This window comes from Drosophila albomicans, chromosome X (genome assembly GCF_009650485.2).
Source record: "Drosophila albomicans strain 15112-1751.03 chromosome X, ASM965048v2, whole genome shotgun sequence".
Taxonomy (NCBI): domain Eukaryota; kingdom Metazoa; phylum Arthropoda; class Insecta; order Diptera; family Drosophilidae; genus Drosophila; species Drosophila albomicans.
In genome coordinates, this window is record NC_047627.2 from 25,847,640 (window position 1) to 25,866,836 (window position 19,197).

Here is a 19,197-nt window from a genome sequence, read left to right on the forward strand (position 1 = left end):
CTTTTATTAGCAATCTTAATCACTTCTGCGTATATTTATGTCTGCAAATTTATTAATTTGTTTTCGTTGCTCATTTGACTAAGAAACTTGTTTTTTTTTTTCAATTGCGCTTTCTAGAAATTTCCGTGGAGCAAGAAATGTTTCTGACTCATTAACAGAGCATATTTTAATTTATTGCTTATAATGTTTGAGCTCAAAATGATTGTACTTTTTTATAAGTTTAAACCGTAGGTGCATTTGAATTTGGCGGCTCTTCAACTGCACAGATCCAAAATTAGGAAGACCGTTTTTTTACAAATACGTTTCGCAAGTGACTGTCGATCAATCGTTATCGATTTTGTTATTCGATAAAATGTGATATATTCGCACGTCAAAAAACTGTATGATTAATTATTCTCATTTATTTATTAGACCTAGCAAATATGTAATTTAAGGACAAATCAATGAAATATTTAATGTATTGCGATCGTCGATATTTTCTGAGTGTTGGAAAAGACATTCTGCAAATCCAGTAAGCGTCGCGGGTAGTTATCAATACAATACACTAAAAATTACCATTTAATGTCTCATATACATTAAGCTTAAACTCAAAATTCTTATTTGGATTTTTAAACATACTATTTTAATTATTATATTAAAAAGTTGCTCCATCAATTTGGTTAAACTTTCAGTCAAAAATGTGTAAGAGATAAGACGCTCACTTTTCGAAAATTGCCCCACATTTTACACAGTGTAACCAAGCTAACAATGTGGAAGTGACATCTTTTTGGTATATTTTGCGACTTTTAATAGTATATTTTGAAATGCCACTCGCGGTCACCCTATTTGTACCTAATACAAATGCATACATATGCAAATGTCTTCTCATCTGCTTGCGTTCGTTGTATGTGTTTGTCGTCGTCGGTTATATGTGTGTGCGAAGTGATTTTTTTTTTTTTGGTACGCGAAGCGAAATCTAATTGGAATTAAATAATGCACAGTGAAATGGCAAACGAAACGAAATAAATATAAAACGGCGCGTCGGTCGGGCCTCCCAAAAAGGATCTGCATATTGTAAGTGCGCTTTAAGTGGTATAGGCCATCTATGATGTTCAATGGGCGCAGCCAGCAGCCACAACAACAACAGGAGCGGCACTGCATGTGTGTGTGTGTGAACAAAATGAATGCGTCTGCGCCTCTTTTTAAAATCCATAGTTGTTGCTGTGCTACTGCTGCTGCTGGCCGAAGATGCACAACAACTTTTTGGCCTTGGTTTAGAGTACAAAAAAAAAAAAACAGAACTAAAAAAGTAAAAACAAAAAAAAGGCAGCGAGCATCTTTTGTCGCAGTTGCACTTATGCAGGCCTACGAATGTGCATATGTGTTATAGTGTGTGTGTATGCGAATGAGAAAGGGCAGCAACAACAATTACAACGGCTACACAGCAACCACAACTACAACAAAAACAACAACTACAGGCGTATACAGCAAGTGCAGCAGCAGCAGCAAAGCAAAAGAACAAAACAGAAACACAAAATTGAAACTGAACCCCTTTCAAAAGTCGTGATGCTGCTGCTGCAGTCGCTACTGTTGTTGTTCTTGCTCGTCTACTTCTTGTTGTTGTTGATGATTTGTTGTGCTGCTGTTCTCTTCTTATTGTTGTTGTTGTCGATCCAGGATGCAGAGAGAGAGAGAGAGAGAGAGAGAGACCGAATGCTCTCCTGCAGACACACGCACTCACACACATACACTCGCACACTTACACAAATGCACGTTCACATATTCACCTTTGCAGGCGGACCAGGGCTACGCAACGCTTACATAAAAGCTAAGCCCAAGGCAAAGCTTTCGCTCTCCAATCAAGCCCAACTAACTCAAGCACCCAATTGCACAAAGGGTTAAGGAAAAATCAAAGGAAAAGGAAAAAGGGAAGGCAGGCAGCAGGGAGGCAGGTGGAGTTGCAGCTGCTGCTGTTCGCTTGTTCGCTGTTTTGTAGTTTGCAATGAGCGTGTTCAATGACTTTCAACGTTTGTGGATGCAACGCTTTCCACAAAGCTCACTCTCCGATGCCTGGGAGCAAGATGTGCGCGCCAGTCTCGAACGACACAAGATCAAAATCGCCGAATTGAGCAAAGAACTCGAACAGGAGACACTCTATGTGGAGTACTTGGAGCGTTTGCTATCGGATGTGGAAAAGTATCGTGAATCTGGCGGTGATCCCACAACACTCTTTGAGGCAGCTACCAATCCAGGCGCAGCAGATGCAGCCAATGCACCCAGTGGGAGCAGCAACAATGTTACAGCTGCTACTGCTGCAAATGGCGCAACTTGCAGCGCAACTGGAAATGCAAACGCGGGCGTTGACAAAGACTTTGTAAGTGCAATTGTATTCCTTACTCTTATTATTATTGTTATTGCTATTGCTATTGCTTTTGTTATTATTGTTGCTTGATTATCTGCAGTCATTGTTGTGCTCTGATCTTGCAAGAGTGAGAGTTTTGTGATTGCGTTAACCGTTAGCTATTACCAGGCGCACAGCATTTCACATTTTGTAGGCAGCCAATCCCTTTCGCTCCCTCTTTCCATTGGTTGCCCCGTTGTTTTGTTATCAATGCTTATCAGCGCGGTTGAAGCGACAAACTTGTTCAGCCAGCTGAGCGCTGAAAATGCCCTGTAACTAAATGAAATTATTTGAGAATGGTTTAACGAACCGGTTCGAAATATGACTTGGTGCTTAACTCTTCTCAGTTTAACAGATTTTATTGGAATTTTAATATATTTGGTGGATTTTAATATACATAATTAATACCGGTAATAATAATTTAATTGAACGTTTTAAGTTTCTTGAATATGGCTTTCCCAATCGTTCGCTGCATTTTGTACTATATCCCTTTAATTTTTCATATACCTTTAAACTTCACTGTCATTCTCAACATTTTGCGAAATGGTTCAAGTTAACTGAACCGGTTTATAAGTTTGTGCTTTATACAACGCAGCCGGAACGGTTCGAGTAGTTTTCAAGCATTTGAATTGCAGCTGATTGCGTGCCCTTGCAGCTGATGACGCTCTTCTTGAACCACCCTCCCCCCCACCCCCCACTCACCTCCCTCCCACACTTAAGCGTACACCGTAAGAGCGCGCTCTTCCTCCATTATTCGTCTGTCCATTCGTTTGTGCGTTCGTCTGTTCTCCCACTTCGATATCTTTAATTTTGCCCGTTATCTACGCACACACACACACACACTGTCTATGCATGCCTATCTGCATGTGTGTGTGTGTGTTTGTGCTTTTCTTTCGGTTTTGCGCGTCGTCGACTCCGACTGTGACTGCGACTGCGACTCTCTCAGCTCCCGCAGCCGCATCGTCGACGTCGCCGCCGCCGACGTCGTCGCCATTGTCGCGAGTCGCCGTGTTTCAGCAGTCAGCAGTGTTCGCTCTATAACAACGGGACCCCGAAAAATAAGTACAAAAAGTAACGTTACCCGGTCAATGTTGAATGTGCCAGGTGCCCACCAGTCCCCACCCCTTTCTTCTCTACCCTCCCCACCTAGCTGTTGTCCACGCGTCGTCTGCTCCGCGTTGACCGCGCGCGCGCTCTGCCTTGAACCGGCAGTGCAACAACAACAGCAGCAGCAACAACAACAAAGAATTGCATTTCATAATAAATAAATGAATGCAAAATAAATAAATTACGTAAAAAGAAAAATAATAACAATAATATTAACGACATCGGCTAAATTGCGTATTGTGTTTTTTTTATCTGTTTGTGTGCCAGTGTTTTATATTTGATTTTGTTTAATAACTTCAATATTTTCTTTTTTTTTTTTGGGCGTGTGTGACTTTAACTTGTGCTTTTCAAATTCGGTTGACTCAAATTTCGTGGTCAACGTCAGCGTTGCAGTCGCTGTCGCGGTCGCAGTCGACGTCGCAGCTAACGTTGCTGTTTTGCTTTTTGCCTTAACTACTTAGTTGTTGTTCTTGCAAACGCTGGGCGGAGCTCGGCTATCAATAGCTTCGTGTTTGTGTCCGTGTGGTGCTCGTGTCGTGTTCGCGTTCGTGTTCGTGTTCGGCTCGTTTCGGCAATTGCAGTTACTAACAACAACAACACAAACATCTGACTGCTTGTGTGAATTAAAGAAGAACAACAAATAAAGTGGCGCTGCTGCTGCTTAAGGAGCATGTCTTCCTTCAAGGAGAAATTCAAATTATGGACCAGAGGGGTGCGTAATCAGCAGACACAATGAATAAGCGAGTGTGTTTGTACGTGTGTGTGGGTGTGTGTGTGTGTGTGCAGCATTTATTGTATATTTATCACAAGTTGAAATCAATAAACTTATCGCAAGTACGCACACACACACATCGAGTCGAAGCGAGTCATAAAAAATGGTGTGCGGATAGTCTATAGGACTTAAGCAACAACAACAACAGCAGTCCAAAGAAAAGAGCTAAGCAGCAACACGTTAAGAGAATGCGTCAAGCCCAACGCACACACACACACACACACAAATGCAAATATCTACACACATACATATGCATGCAATGCCCTTCTTTCGCAGTCCTCTTTAGACGACGACAAAATCCAAATCTCTGTGCCATTCTCTCTCTCTCTCTCTCGTTCACAGTTGATAAGCAGCTGGTGTCGCTATCAGCAAAGACAGCAAAGGCGAGAGAGAGAGCAAGGGAGAGCGTGCGTGTATGTGGAGAGAGAGAGAGTGGGTAAAGAAGTTAGAGGGGGAGGGGGAGGCACTTCATATAGCCTACTCATAATACGTTTGTACTTTATAGACTGCAGCTTGTTTTTGGCCAATTGAAATATGATTAGAAGCGTTTCTGATTAGACGAGTTTCCATTTTGCACCGGGAGCTGAGAGCTGGGGAAATAATCCCACTACCAAATTAGTCGATGGTAATGCTAAAAAAAAACCAGCTTGCAAAGATAAACTTAAGTTGTATACCCTTGAAAATATGCGCCAAAAGGTCCATTTTCCGTAGAGATTCATCGCATTTTCTTCTTTGCTTTCGATAGAAAAATCAACAATTTAAAAGCCTTTGTTCTTTTGCATTGTCGCTTATCTTTATATTCTGCAAATTTCATAACGTTCGCATAATAAACACGAAAGTTTTTCAAGCAACCTTTTGAGAGCAATGATTAGACCTGAAAGTGTTAAACAGCTGACAGATAAATTATCTCATATGAAACTTGGCGCAAACGGAAGAGAACTGAATGAATGGAGCTAGACATGTCTTAGTGATGAGTATTCCATTTGAAAGAATGGTTTAATTACCTATATACAGCGTGCATTAAAGTTGATAAGTTTCGTCTGCCACTTTGCAAAGTATTCCAGAAATTCAACTGATTTTTGTGTTGTGATTAAACAGAATCAAATAAAGCACTTCAACCCCTACTTTAGTCTCATCTTTTCTGTATTATTTAAAAGTGTAGAATCAATGCCAAGAAACTTCATGCAAACTTCTCTTAGGGTTCGGTATTTCTATTTAAGGCTGTAGTTAGTTAACATTCGCATACATTTAGTTAAAAATAATTCCGATTTCTCAATGATAAATGATAACATGTTTATGTTATGTTATAAACGCCAACTGTGCATCAGCTATTATTTTTGTTGTGTTGTTAACAATTGGGAAATGTCACAAAATATAATTATTTTGAAATGTCATGCTAGTATAGAATGTTCCGCCTTTTCTTCTTTATCAGTCAACAGCTGACTGTTTCATCTGCTCTTCGAACTTCGATAAAAAATATTCAACTAGATAATGAGTGCAGTAGTTGAAAAAATTTCAATTAACACGCCCTTTTTATATGCTAGAAGAACTTTGTTTTGAAAAAAACGAAATGTATTGCTTTATATTTTTCTGTGACTTTGCGTTACTGTAGCTTCCCTTATTCTATAGCTAAGCATAACTTTTTATACCCGCTACCCATAGGGTAGAAGGAATAACTTTGTGCCGGCAGGAAATTTATGTAACAGAACGAGGCATCTCCGACCCTATAAAGTATATATATTCTTGGTCAGCATCAATAGCCGAGACGATCTAGCCATGTCCGTCTGTCCGTCCGTATGAACACCTAGATCTCAGAGACTATAAGAGATAGAGCTATAATTTTTTTCGACAACATTTGTTATGTTTGCACACAGATCAAGTTTGTTTCAAATTTATGCCACGCCCACTTCCGCCCCCGCAAATCAAAAAATCGAATAACAAGCGTAATTTTAAAGCTAGAGTTACGAATTTTGGCATATACTATAATTACTATAATAGTTATGATTCCTGAAAATTTGGTTGCGATCAGATACAAATTGTGGAAGTTATTAAAGAAATACTTTTGTATGGGCAAAAACGCCTACTTACTAGGGGTCTGAGTTACTTTGGCTGACAATCTGGTACATTGTGCCGTTTATGGTATATTTTGAATACGGTACTATGTCGATATACCAAATATATCATTTGGTATATTTTTAGTATTTTTGCAGTATATTTGGTATATTTTGAGAATAATACTGCAAAATAAATTGCTTTTATTCAAAATGGGTAGCGGGTATCTCACAGTCGAGTACACTCGACTATACCTTTCTTACTTGTTTTCTGTGACTTTGCGTTACTGTAGCTTCCCTTATTCTATAGCTAAGCATAACTTTTTTAATCTTTAATCTTGAGTTTTATTTATGCATCTCTAATTGCTTAGTTTCTATTCACTTTCGTTAAGATTCGTCAAGTTGCAGAAGTGATCATTTCTTTGGTAACATTTTAAGAATCTTTAACATGCTGTTAAAGAATTGTTAATGTTAACATTTTGGCTGTTAACGTGAAATGATTTTGCTGCTGCTGCGATGCTCCTTTTTGGCACTTTTCTTAGCGCATTTCACACTTAACAACAACAACAACAACAAACAAACAAAAATTGATGCTTTAAGTTGCCGTTTCAGTTTTGTTGTTGTTTTAGTTGTTATTGCTCATGATTCACATTCACACCAGCTTGTTGTCGACTACATGAGTTTGCAAGTATTTATATATGGGTGTGTGTGTGTGTGTTGTGTTGCGTGTGCGAGTATTGGGTGTGTGTGTGTGTGTTGATTGAAAATATGCTAAATAATTGTATCGACATGGCGCACACGAATAGGCGAGCAAAAATCCGCAGTGAGAGAAGGGAGAAGTGAGCAGCGACTGCATGACTTGCGTGGCGGCCAAAAAGCTGAAGCTGAAGCTGAGCTCAGCTCAGTTCAGTTCATTTTGACGATAAAACAAAACTCGTTAAATGTGTGAGTGTGAGTATTTCTAATGTAGCTCTAACTGTCTGGCTAAGTGCGTGTGTTTGTCAGTCTCCATCTGTGCTTGTGTGTGTGTATGTGTGTGAGTGAGTGGGCGCGTGTCTGTCTCTGCCTGTATGTATGTGTGTGTGTTCGACCTTCGCCGTCAACTTTTATTGCACGCTTTCTTCTTCGCTTCGCTTGGACACACACAAGCACAGAGCTCCACACAGAGTCGTCACACGCACACACACATGTGCAACTGTTGCCGGCTGCTGTTGAGCTCGTGCTCACCACCACCCCCACCCCCACCCCAACACTCACTCGCATATTCGAGTACAACAACAATAAAAGTAAAATAAATGCGGGAAAAAAACACGAATTTTGTTGCCAATTTTCTTTATTTATTTCGCTTGCACACAAAAAATCAAACAAAACACATTAAAAAGTTGCTCTCTTTTAGTTGATTTTTTTTTTCTGTATAGTTTTCACTTTTTTGTAGCCAAAAACAATTTGGCCAAAAAGAAATATGCCCCAGCACACGCACACGCCAAGTTTGGCTTATTTGTCAGTCAGTCAAGACTCGGTTTTTTTTTTCGGGCTTTTGCTTTTTTTTCTCTCGCTGTTGTTGTTGTTGCTGTTAAGTGTAAGCTCGCAACGTGTTAGAGAAATGCGTTACGTGCCTAGCATGAGCAAATGACCTCTAGATGGAGCCAGTTGACACAGCTAGTGGAATGGCGGATAGGGGGAGTGTCTGGGCTGCTTTCAATTGACAGTGCAGTGCAGTGCTCGAAGGATCTTTGAACTGTAGATGGCGCTGCTCGGCATGCTCAGCCTGTTGACCTTTTTGCAATTCATTCAATTAGTTGTTGTTGCGTATACGCCCCGAGTCTCGCAAGTCTTTGTCGTCGACACAAACCTTGATTGAATGCTGAACTCATTGCTCCATTTCCACGAAGCAACACACACACACACAGACCCACAGATTATTTATTATGCCATTCGAGTTCAAACTATAAACGAATCAAGCGTCTGAATGTCTGAAATGTTGTGGGTGTAAATGAATACACCCTTGTTCCCTTTTTTATCTGAGGCAATCTGGCATTGCTAAAGAAACGAAAAACGGTTTCAACTTTTACGCTACACACTGCACGTGAACACACGTAAAGAAAACAGCCTTAACTCTGCGGAGTCGCAACAATAAACAATGCCCTGCATTGACTTTAATTTGCGATAATAAATTAATAAATCTAAAAAAGAAACAACTATTTAAACTTTACTAATTGTTTGAATTCCTTATTTATCGCCGCATACATTCCGAAAGTCCAAAGCTATTCAAGAGATACATTTCTCGATACTTCTCGCAAGTTTGTCTTGCCCACTTTTATCACACGTTTACAGCTCGCATTTCTCATATTATTCTGCCACTTTAATCATTACGCTTAGCTTCGGCTTCGGCTTTCTTGACTTCACTTCTTCAATTAATCTGCCTTAAGCCACATCTGCTTCACGCTGACTAAGTTTAGCTGCGGCCAAGCCAGCGAGCACATCTGTTCTTTATGTCAATTATGAACTCGTAATTCCCCCCATTAACAGCTAGCTCACTGCTCGACAGCAATCCGGGAGTTACCATATACTGGGAAATCAACAGCACGTGCGTTGAAGACCAAAGTAAAAACAGAGAAATACCTTCAATGAAAACATTTACATTCATTTCATGAATATATTAAGCTATTACGCTTATTAGTTTAGAAAAGAGAAAAAGATATCTTAACAAAGAGTTGAGTTTAGAAATGTTCGGAATATTTCAGTTGTTTGTTTAGCAACCAGAACAGTAGATATAACATTGAATCAAAGTAAGCAAAACAATGGAATCAAATGGAATTGTTCTGGTTACATTAAAGATTTTATAATTGAGCAATTCCAATTGGTAACAGTCTTGTTAAGACTCTTATCTAGAAAGATTTTCTTGGTAATTTTGTGGAATCTTAAGAAGTGTGAAATTCATGAGAAAAGATGAAAAGATTTGATATGATTTTGGTTAATCAAAATGATTCGTCATTTAAGTGCATAATCTATATACAAAAAGATATTTCCTTTTATACGTCTTTTATTTGTTACGCTAACTTTTAGCAGCTCAATAGACCCTCTTTAATTGTGCACGTAAATGATTTGAAAGTACTGAAAGTTGATTGCATATTTTGCTTAACTGTAATTGCAATTTGTATTCACTATTCACACACGTGTTTATTCACAATTCACAATTCGCTTTTGTTTTTGTCTTTGTCTTTTGTCTGGTTGCAGAAATCTAGTTTGAATCTACGCGAGGCATCAACTGCGTCATCGGGCGGCAAGGACAAGGACAGGCTGTCCTTGAGCACCGACAACAAATACACACAGAACACACAGAACGATGGAGGCGGAGGTGGCAGCGGTGGTGGATTGAGCTCTGCCCCGCCGACGGGAAAGCGCAGCATGACGGAGCACAGCTTCGAGCGTGAGGATAAAAAAGACAGCGGCAACGAGAAGGACGCAAATGGAGCGCTACAGCAGTGCATCACTGAGCTGGCTGCCTCCATTGGCACCGGTGCCCACAAGGCCAACGAACAAAGGACAACAGCACCGAATGATAACAAGCAGGAGGCAGGAGTTGCAGCTGCGAGTGGAAGTGGAAGCGGAAGTGGAAGTGGGGGCGGAGATGCTGACAAGGAACAGTCGCTGTCGCAGTCGCAGTCGAAGCCGCTGCGCAAGTCGACATCACACTTTGTCACCGTCATCGAGGTCAAGGAGGCCAAAGACAAAGACATCGATGATGCTGCAGCATCGACAACGACATCGACGACGACGACAACGGTCAATGACACATCATCATCATCGTCAGCAGCGAATTCGTCGTCGTCAACATCGACGCCACCATCGACATTCGCCCGACATTATCCCGAGCAGCGCAACAAGGCTGTAGAGGCGACGGCGCCACCGTTGTCTCCATCGTTGGCCATGTCCACATCCGTCTCAGCGTCCGAGGCCAAAAAGAAAATGCCACCCAGGTAAGCAAAGTGCCACTAAGCCACTAATGGGCAACATTAGTTGCGAAGGGAGGGGAAAAGCAGTGCAAAGACTGACAAATATAATCAGAAGAGGTTAATAATATAGTATTTGTGTCTAGGCGTCTAAAACAATAATACAGTTTAGTTAGAGTCTAGAGGATTATTAGTTTAAAATTTGGTAGGTCTTGCTCTTATAGTTTTGGAGATTAAGCTACGTTTACACACGGACAGACAGACAGACGGAATAAACTATACTTAATTGATGGAAATGCACATTACAATTATTATCCTTTGTTTTGTTCTTCTATTTCAAGCTGAGTTTAATACTACTTTATTAATGTTCTTCATTTGTCTGTTGTTCTTTCTATTGTCTGACTATATGTTCAACCTGTTTAACTGTGAGTGTGAGGAAGAACCCCTTGTGCTAAGAACCCTTATGCTCCGTCTGTCTGTCTGTCCTTCTATACAAATGCCTAGTATTCAGAGACTACGTTAGATTTATTCTTCATCTGTGTCTGTCTGTCTTTGTTTTCAAATAACTGAGTCTGTATTTTTGTCTGTCCTATATAAATACCAATAACTTAGGGACTAATCTATCCGTTGGTGTGTCGGGTGTACCTAAAATATTATTCGACTGTTTGTTCGCCTTCCCCCGTCTGTCGTTTTGTAATTGCCTATAACTCAAGGATAACACTCGATAGTCTTTGCTTATTACAATCACTGCCAACTGCTAATCGTGATCTTCTGTTGCGTCTCCCTCAGACCACCGCCAAAGAACGTGCGACGCGTCGAGCCGCCCACCATTCCCAGCCAGCAACAACATCAGTTGTCATCGTCGCCGAAGCGCGAGACTCCGTATGTGGGCAGCACGATGCCACTGCCTCCACTGGGGGCGAACAGTTCGGGCGAGAGTCCGGGCAGTTCGCTGGAGCGCAACATTAAGCCATCGGACATATTGCGGCAAAAGTCATCGGAAAGTCTGGAGTCGAAGTATACGGCCAATCGCAAGACAACGCCCGAGCTGAGCAAGCTGGCCAACACACCCGAGCTAATGGAGGAGCTTGGCCGCAAAATGGTGGGCAAAACCGATAGCTTGGAGCACGCAAAGCGCAGCGATGCGTTGAGCACAACGAATGGCGGCAGCCTGGGACGCACTGCATCCACACCGGGGCGGGCGCTGACGCCACTCGCGGGGCGTGGCAACAACATTGTGGGCGCCTCGCCAACGGGCAGTCTCAGCAAGACGGCCAAACTGGCGGCCGTCGACAGCAGCTCAACGAGCAGTCTGGAGAAGAAGTCGCGTGCCTCACTGCAGGCCAGCGATGCGGAGACGGCAAGGAGCAAGGAATCGCTTGCCTCGCAAGGCATATCGGAGGTGGTGAGTGCACGGCTAGAGACGTTAACTATCGATAGCTTTCAGTTACTGTGCTACCTATCGATAGTTTCAGTTACTAGGATGGCTATCGATAGAGTGCAGTTTCTCTGCTAACTATTGATAGTTGAGTTACTAGATATCGATAGTTGCTAGCAACGGCAACTTACTATCGATAGTTGGCATTGGATACGAATCGAATCGAATCGAATCGATCGATGCAGTCGTTAGCAATTATAGTTTCCTATTCCACATCTAATCATATTCCTCTTGCAGATCAAGAGCTACGAGTCGGTGTCATCGTTGAGCTCGGACAGCGCCAAAGCGGCGAACGCACAGCAGGCGGACAACGAGCCGTATTATGACAGCGTTCCGCTTGATAATGGCGATGGCGAGTATGTGTTTATCAAGCCCGGACGCACTGGCTCCTCCTCCAGTCGCGACGATCTGTCGACGCCGGGCAGCACGCTGCCGATGGCACAGCTGAGCAGTCAGGCGAGCGTGACGGATCCCGAATCTCCCGGCCGTACCTCCAACTATGTCAACATTGACTACTTTATGTAACTATCTAATTGATTATTATGTAACTGAATACGTTTACTAAGTTCATTGCATCTCTTTCGCTTGCAGTCAGAGCAACGAGACGCGCTCAAGCTCGCTGGACAGCGATGGCGAGTTCGAAGGGCCGCCCATCTTGCGGACCATCTCGCATGACGAGCAACAGACGACGATGACGACGACGTCATCATCATCATCCACATCACAGACGCCAGGCGCATTACGCAAGGTGCGTTGTGACTTTTGTGATTCAAATTCTGTCATTCAGCTGTTTTGTTTTTATGGCTTTGATTTGTTTAGACTGCTGCTGCTACTGCTGCTGTTGTATTAACCCCCTAACAAAGTTGATTGCTATTGAATCACACGTATTGTGCTTTTGTGCAAACAACTAACAGACTAATTGCTGCAGTTGCAACGATTCAACTCGTATCGATTAATGACTCAGCGCACTCGCCTCTAATTGCCACACACAATTTCACCAATTCTTTGCGCAAATTGTTTCGTTTGCTATTTTCTGACTGCAGCTCTCAGCTTCAGCTCAAGCGAAAGCAACTGTTTCAACAACAGTTCTTCAAAGCTGTGCGCAATGCCTTCTTCTTCTTCTTCATTGTGGCCTGCGCCGCGCAGTTCATTTATCTTTGACTTGCTTAACGCGAACAAGGAAACAGTTCAGACTGCGAATGAGGTATGCAATCGTCTTTACTTCAACAGCGATTTGAATATTCTCTGTGAAAATCCATTTCACATATTCAAACGATTACAAACTGATCTCAATTTGATATTGTCTCAATATATTTAAACAATTTTATTGGCCCATTAACCCATTCAATATTAATTTCAATTAAACTAACATTCGCATTCCATAAGTTGCCCTAAAATTGTATGCAAATTGCTTCATTAATTGGCATCTAGAAACGTTGTTAAGCGTATTCGATAATAACTATTGATGTATAATGCACTGCGCTTGCATTAAACGAGTTGTGAGTGGCAATATTGTTAACGCTTTTTGAATCCATAATTACGGGATTAATTCATATGTCGCTTAAGAGAAAAAGAGCTGATCTCTCTTGAAATTATAATATAATAATCGATTGAGAACACTTTTTTTTTTTTAAATAATATTTGATGCTAACTAATATCTGATAATATTTACTAACCAACGATTTTATTCTCTTAATATTTTCCACAACTTCTCTTTTTTGTTCTTTGTTTTATTTTATTTTATTCGTTTTATTTTGTTCTTTTTTTTTACTTTCTCTCAACAGAACTTAGTGTCAGCGATACTTGTGAGTACCGAACACTTGTCCAAGCCTAGACTCAGCTCTATTTTAGTTTGTTCTCGTTATTTCTTACTGTTATTGTTATTGTGTTGTTGTCATTGTTGTCCTCGCATATGATTGTGCCTATATATATATAGTATTGTATATAGTACTGTATATTCAATGCTTATGTACATACTCTACGTACTTGTGTAAATTTATTTACTATATACATATTTGTTTAGCTTTTATCTGAATGCGCGCTTCTTCTTCAGTGTTAAATGTTCAATGCGATTTTGGTTCACACTTTTCCGTTGCCTTCTTTATTGTGTTCTCCCAAAATTATTATTGTTATCACACACACAAACATAGCTACATATTCATTCACCATTCACACACACACACTTGCATTCATTCCTTGCACTATGCAAATTATTTGTCCTCAAAAAACGATTTCAATAAGATTTTAATGAGTTGTAGCATTTGCAATGAATAATAGTAAAAACTGAACTTCAGATTGTAGTAAATAATAGTGAGCAAATTAAATCAAAATCGAATCAATTTAAATATTCAAGATAATTTCTATTCTAGTTCGAAAATAAAATTTAGTTAAATATCAAAGCTCTAATTAACATTTGACTTAAATATAATAGTTCTCTTAAAGAAGAATAGCTATAATAAATATTTCAATTTAGACTTATTAAACTTAATTTAGTGTAGAATATTAAATTATTATTTGTACTTTTATTTTTTTTTAGAAAGTTTATTACTGCATAGTGTGTATGTTGCCCTCTCGCTCTGTCACCATCTATCCGACTCTTTCCTTCCCGTGTACATATCTCGTTCACTTCCTCCCAGCTACTACAACACATATTATATATGTATATAAATTTCTATATGTATCACACTATATTATATACTTTATGTTACATTTGTCTACCTTTGTGATGTGCTCCATTTTCTTTGGCTTTTGCAAGCGGTGCAAGGGTTGTAGATAACATGCGCTCTTCCCTGCAAGCATCTGTAGATTACACGAAATATATTCTTTATTCTTACATATGTATAGATATTTTAAAATATATCAATCTAATGCTTACAATTGTTCCCTGCAGCTGTCTGGCAATGCTCGTGGTGCCAAAATACGTTCCATACTGAGCTCCATCATCCACAGCGAGACGATCTACGTTGAATGTCTGAACAAGATGATACAGGTGAGTAAAAGATCAGATCAATTCAAATACTCTATAACTAATGCAAACTAATTTTTCCACAGTACAAGCGAGCGATACACGCGACGCTGGGCACATCGCAGCCTGTGATCAAGGAGGAGGAGGAGAATACGATCTTCTTTAAAATCGATGAATTGCACGAGGTGCACACCGCATTCCTCGGCGATCTAAAGACAATTGTCGCCCACGAGGGCGGCGATGTGTTGATCGGAGAACCGTTTAAGCGTTTGGCGGATATGTTTGACTTGTATAGCGCATTTCTGCATAACTATGGCCAGGCCATTGATACGGTGAAGAAGTGCAGCGCGAACAATCCGCAGTTCAAGAAGATTGTCTCAACGATTGTGGTCAATCTGCAGACGGAACAATCGCTGACGCTGGAGGATCTGTTGCACAAACCGGTGGCAAGAGTGCAAATCAATGCGCTGGTCTTTAACGATCTGCTGCGCGAGACACCGGCCAATCATCCCGATCATCAGCCGCTGAAGCAGGCACAAAAGAACATACAGATCTTTCTCAATCAATTCAATGTGGTTAATCAACGTCTGCCAACGGAATCGAATCGCAATCTGCGTCGCATGGTCCGCAACTCGTTCATTGTCGAGCTCGTCGATGGCCATCGCAAGCTGCGGCATTTGTTCCTCTTCAACGATGTGATTGCGTGCGCCAAGTATAAGGCACTGGGGCGTGATCGCATCGATTATGAGCTCAAATGGTTTATACCGCTCAAGGATGTCAATGTCTACGAGGAGTCGGACATGAGTGCCGACCTCAAGGAATCTAGTCCCGCGAACATTTCGCAAGTGAAGCGCAATCTGCGCTCGGTGCGCGATCAACTAATACTCGAGTCGAATGGCGTGCGCACCGGCGATAAGTATCGACGCAAGCTGGCGGATCTGGAGTCACAGCTAGTGCTGGCCACGCCCAATTTGGTGCTGCGACTGGGCAACAAGGCGAACAACAAGACCATGACCTTCTTCCTCAGCTCGGACTTTGAGCGCACGCAGTGGATGGACTCTATAATGTCGCTCAAGGTGTGTGTGTAAAAATATAAGGATTCGATTTCAGGGACTTTAACATTCTTTTAACTCTTTCAGCAAAAGTGCAATCTGCCTGGCGCCAACACGATCAACTCGCTGGAGGTGACCGCTTTCATTGTGGCCATGCAGAAGGGCATGAAGACTGAAATGGGCTCGTATCTGATGCGCAATACAAACGACGAGAGTCTGCTCGTTGGCGATCTGCACATGGGCATTCAGGGACTGCAGGGATTGGAGCAAGCGGCCGACTTGTACATCTGCATTGAGGTCGACTCGTATGGCCATTATTTCCGCAAGGCCACCACCAAGATGATCTGCCGCAGCCAGTGTCCGCTGTGGAACGAGAGTTTTATGCTCGAGCTCGAGGGCAGTCAGAATGTGCGTGTCTTGCTCTACGAGGCGAAGGAGCGACCGCTGCTGCGCGCCAAGCACATACTCAAGGTAAGCGAGAGTCTATTGAATCTGTTCAAGCTGTTGTTAACAATTGCATTTCAATTGCATTGCAGCTGAGTCGCAGCTGGCTGACGGAGACGACACAGACGCGCAGCATCAAGCTGAGCGAGACGCTCGAGCTGAGCGCCAGCTTCCGCTTTGTGCCCGGCGAACTTTGTCGCGCCACCACAAAGCCTGGTGCACTCTTTGGTGCCAAAATGAGTCAAGTATTAAAGTAAGTAAGCCTTGAAGTAGCTGGTGAAGAGTGCTTCTTATTATTCACTCTCTTTCTCTTGGACAGGCGCGAAAAACGCGACATTCCGTTCATCATCAGTGCCTGCATACGGGAAGTAGAGCGACGTGGCATGCTCGAGGTGGGCTGCTATCGCGTCAGCGGCTCTGCCTCCGATCTGGCCAAGCTCAAGAAGGCCTTCGAGTCGGGTAAGGGTTGAAAAACAAGTTGAGAGTCCAGCCAACCAATAACTAATGTCTTGTCCCCCCCAAATATAGATGCCTATGAGGCGGAGCAGCTGCTGCGCGAAGTCGATATACATTCGGTGACGGGCATACTGAAGACATTCTTGCGCGAACTGCCCGAGGCACTCTTTTCGGATCAGTTATATCCGCGCTTCTTCGAAACATTCAGTGCATTCAGCAACAACAACGAAGCCACACGCATCAACGAGCTGCTCAAGGTGTACGAGGAGCTGCCGCAAGCCAACAAATCCTCCATCAATCTGATACTCGATCATCTAATCAGGTAAGTGAACTGAATTCTCGATGCCAATTGCTTTGCAACATTATTCATTCATTCATTGTTCGTAGGGTGCACGAAAAGGAGGCGGACAACAAGATGTCGCTGCACAATCTGGCAATGGTCTTTGGTCCCACATTGCTGAGACCAGGACAGACGCAGGTGAAGCAAAAGGATCCGCTAGCAGCAAGCACCGTGGATGCCATGGCACAGGCGGGCATACTCTACTGCTTCCTGCAGGCGCGCATCAAAAAGGATTAAGAAGGCAGACATTGAGGCGGAGTCCGTGTCTTTGACTTTACTCTGCCGCACACACACAGAAGAAATATTTACATATGCATAAAACTCTATGGCCTATGCTTCAAACGCTCACAAATCCCGCCCCCCGGTCCAAAACACACACACACACACACACTGATGATTTGTTGGTCAATCGAGTCGATAAGCAAAAGTGAACAAAAGTGCTCGAAATCGAGCCCCAAATCGATCGACACAAACACACACACATGATGTACATGCGTAGAAGAGTGTCCAACACTATTTGCTGCTAATCCCGGTTCTAGTGTCCTGTGCGAGGACACTAGACATCTTCCCCAAACTCCCCCAATGGCTTTTAGCTGCTTTTGCTCGTATATTCTTAGAAGACAAACAAAACAAATTGCAGGAGAAGAACAACTACTATATGCTTTATCGATATACAACAAAAAAAAAGGAACATATATACAATAATATATATATATATATATACATATACATAGGCGCAGCACAAGCTCCCCGGCCCCTGGCCCCGCCCCCATCCTGCTTATTGCAACAATTGCATAATTAATACGATGGATAAGAATGAGAATCAGAATGAAATTGAGAATGTGAGAGAGATAATGGCAAATATTTTCAATATTACGAGTACACACAATATACATATACATACTATATCTATATTCTATATATATATACATAAATATATATATTTAACTACTACTTAGTATACTATACATATTACTAAACACACAAACAAACAAAAAAAAAAGGAAATGCAAAGTCTATAGTTTGCGGCAAGAGAATATTGATGATAATGGTGTAATAATGATCACGGTAATGATGATATATGTATGTGTATGCTTAAAAGATTCTGTTTTTTTTTTCGTCTTGTTTTGTATTAATTACTTAGGTTTTATATAAACAGAAACGTAAAATAAAGTAAAATATATTCTATTTAGAAATGCTGACTTTAATAACTCGGAAATGTATGCTAAGAATTAATGTTGTTGTTATTCGCTACTGGAAGCTGCGAAGGTCTAAAAAGTGGCTGATCAGCAGGTGAAATACCAGGCGAACATAAATCAGTAGCAAGCTGATATACAGAGAGTTACTCGTGTGGCGCCATCTATCAGTTGCTATCGGAACTACAATTGAACTCGAGGGACCCAAAAAAGTTCTTAATCAGCGGCTCAAATACCAGGCGAACATAAATCAGCAGCAAGCTGATATACAAAAAGTCACTGAAGTGGCGCCATCTATGGGTTGTCGTGGTAATTTAACTTGGCGAACCCTCAAAGTATGCCACAAAAAATTATTTGCTGCACATTGCATTATTGTTTACAAATTAGAAAAGTGTTCATTTCTCAGCTATATCCTTACGTATTTTCAAAGGATTTGTTGCATTCGATTTGTGGAAACTCAATCTTTCGATGGGCATCAACAAAAAATGGGGTCATCTAAGAATCCAACACTTGTCAAATTTCGGCTTCGGGACGACGGGAAATTTGTCAAAAACAGAAAATCCTGAATATCTCGAAAAATAACAGGGCGATTTGAATGTCCTTTGGCAAGTTGATAGTCCTATTTCAACGCTATCGTTTGACACTACTTTCGTCCTTTTCCTGCCAAGGACTACCAAGTTAAAGCTACTTTTTCATATACGAAAAAGTCCTTGTAACTCGTCCGTTTGAAGGACAATCCGGGATTTTGTAGTGTCATTCGATTACTTACACCAATATATATCGATCTGGAGAAGGACATGCAAATCGTCATAAAAATGGCTGAGATAAAGGACATTTTGTGTTTTATGGCCAAATTTTCTATGCTCACCCCTGTAAAAATTTTTGGTGCAAATTTAAAAAATTTTTAAAAATCCTTGAATGCCAATCGATAGATATGCTAACGGTGAGTTCAAAATGGCACGTCATTTGAAGATCCTGCAGTATCCTGGCCAGATATGGCAATAAATAGAAAATTCTGAGCTGCCAAAAATACCCCCAAAGTA

At 41.5% G+C, this 19,197-nt stretch overlaps 1 protein-coding gene across 4 annotated transcripts; it reads left to right on the forward strand.

The window, feature by feature from the left end:
* The first annotated feature begins 887 nt into the window (after positions 1-887).
* On the forward strand, positions 888-18,110 carry LOC117568524 (active breakpoint cluster region-related protein). Of its 4 annotated transcripts, XM_034249231.2 has the most exons (14): positions 889-1,053; positions 1,775-2,353; positions 9,548-10,290; positions 11,053-11,668; positions 11,939-12,222; positions 12,293-12,449; positions 13,486-13,506; positions 14,592-14,690; positions 14,753-15,742; positions 15,806-16,189; positions 16,255-16,415; positions 16,482-16,621; positions 16,691-16,940; positions 17,006-18,110. In XM_034249231.2, exons 2-14 carry the CDS (start codon positions 1,982-1,984, stop codon positions 17,193-17,195), a joined length of 4,407 nt encoding a protein of 1,468 aa, XP_034105122.1. In that variant the 5' UTR covers positions 889-1,053; positions 1,775-1,981; the 3' UTR covers positions 17,196-18,110. The 4 variants fall into 4 exon arrangements, with proteins under 4 accessions (XP_034105149.1, XP_034105122.1, XP_034105131.1 ...); XM_034249240.2 differs by lacking the exon at positions 13,486-13,506; XM_034249250.2 differs by lacking the exons at positions 889-1,053; positions 1,775-2,353 and adding an exon at positions 4,068-4,199 and having other exon boundaries at positions 17,006-18,108.
* Positions 18,111-19,197: the final 1,087 nt, after the last annotated feature.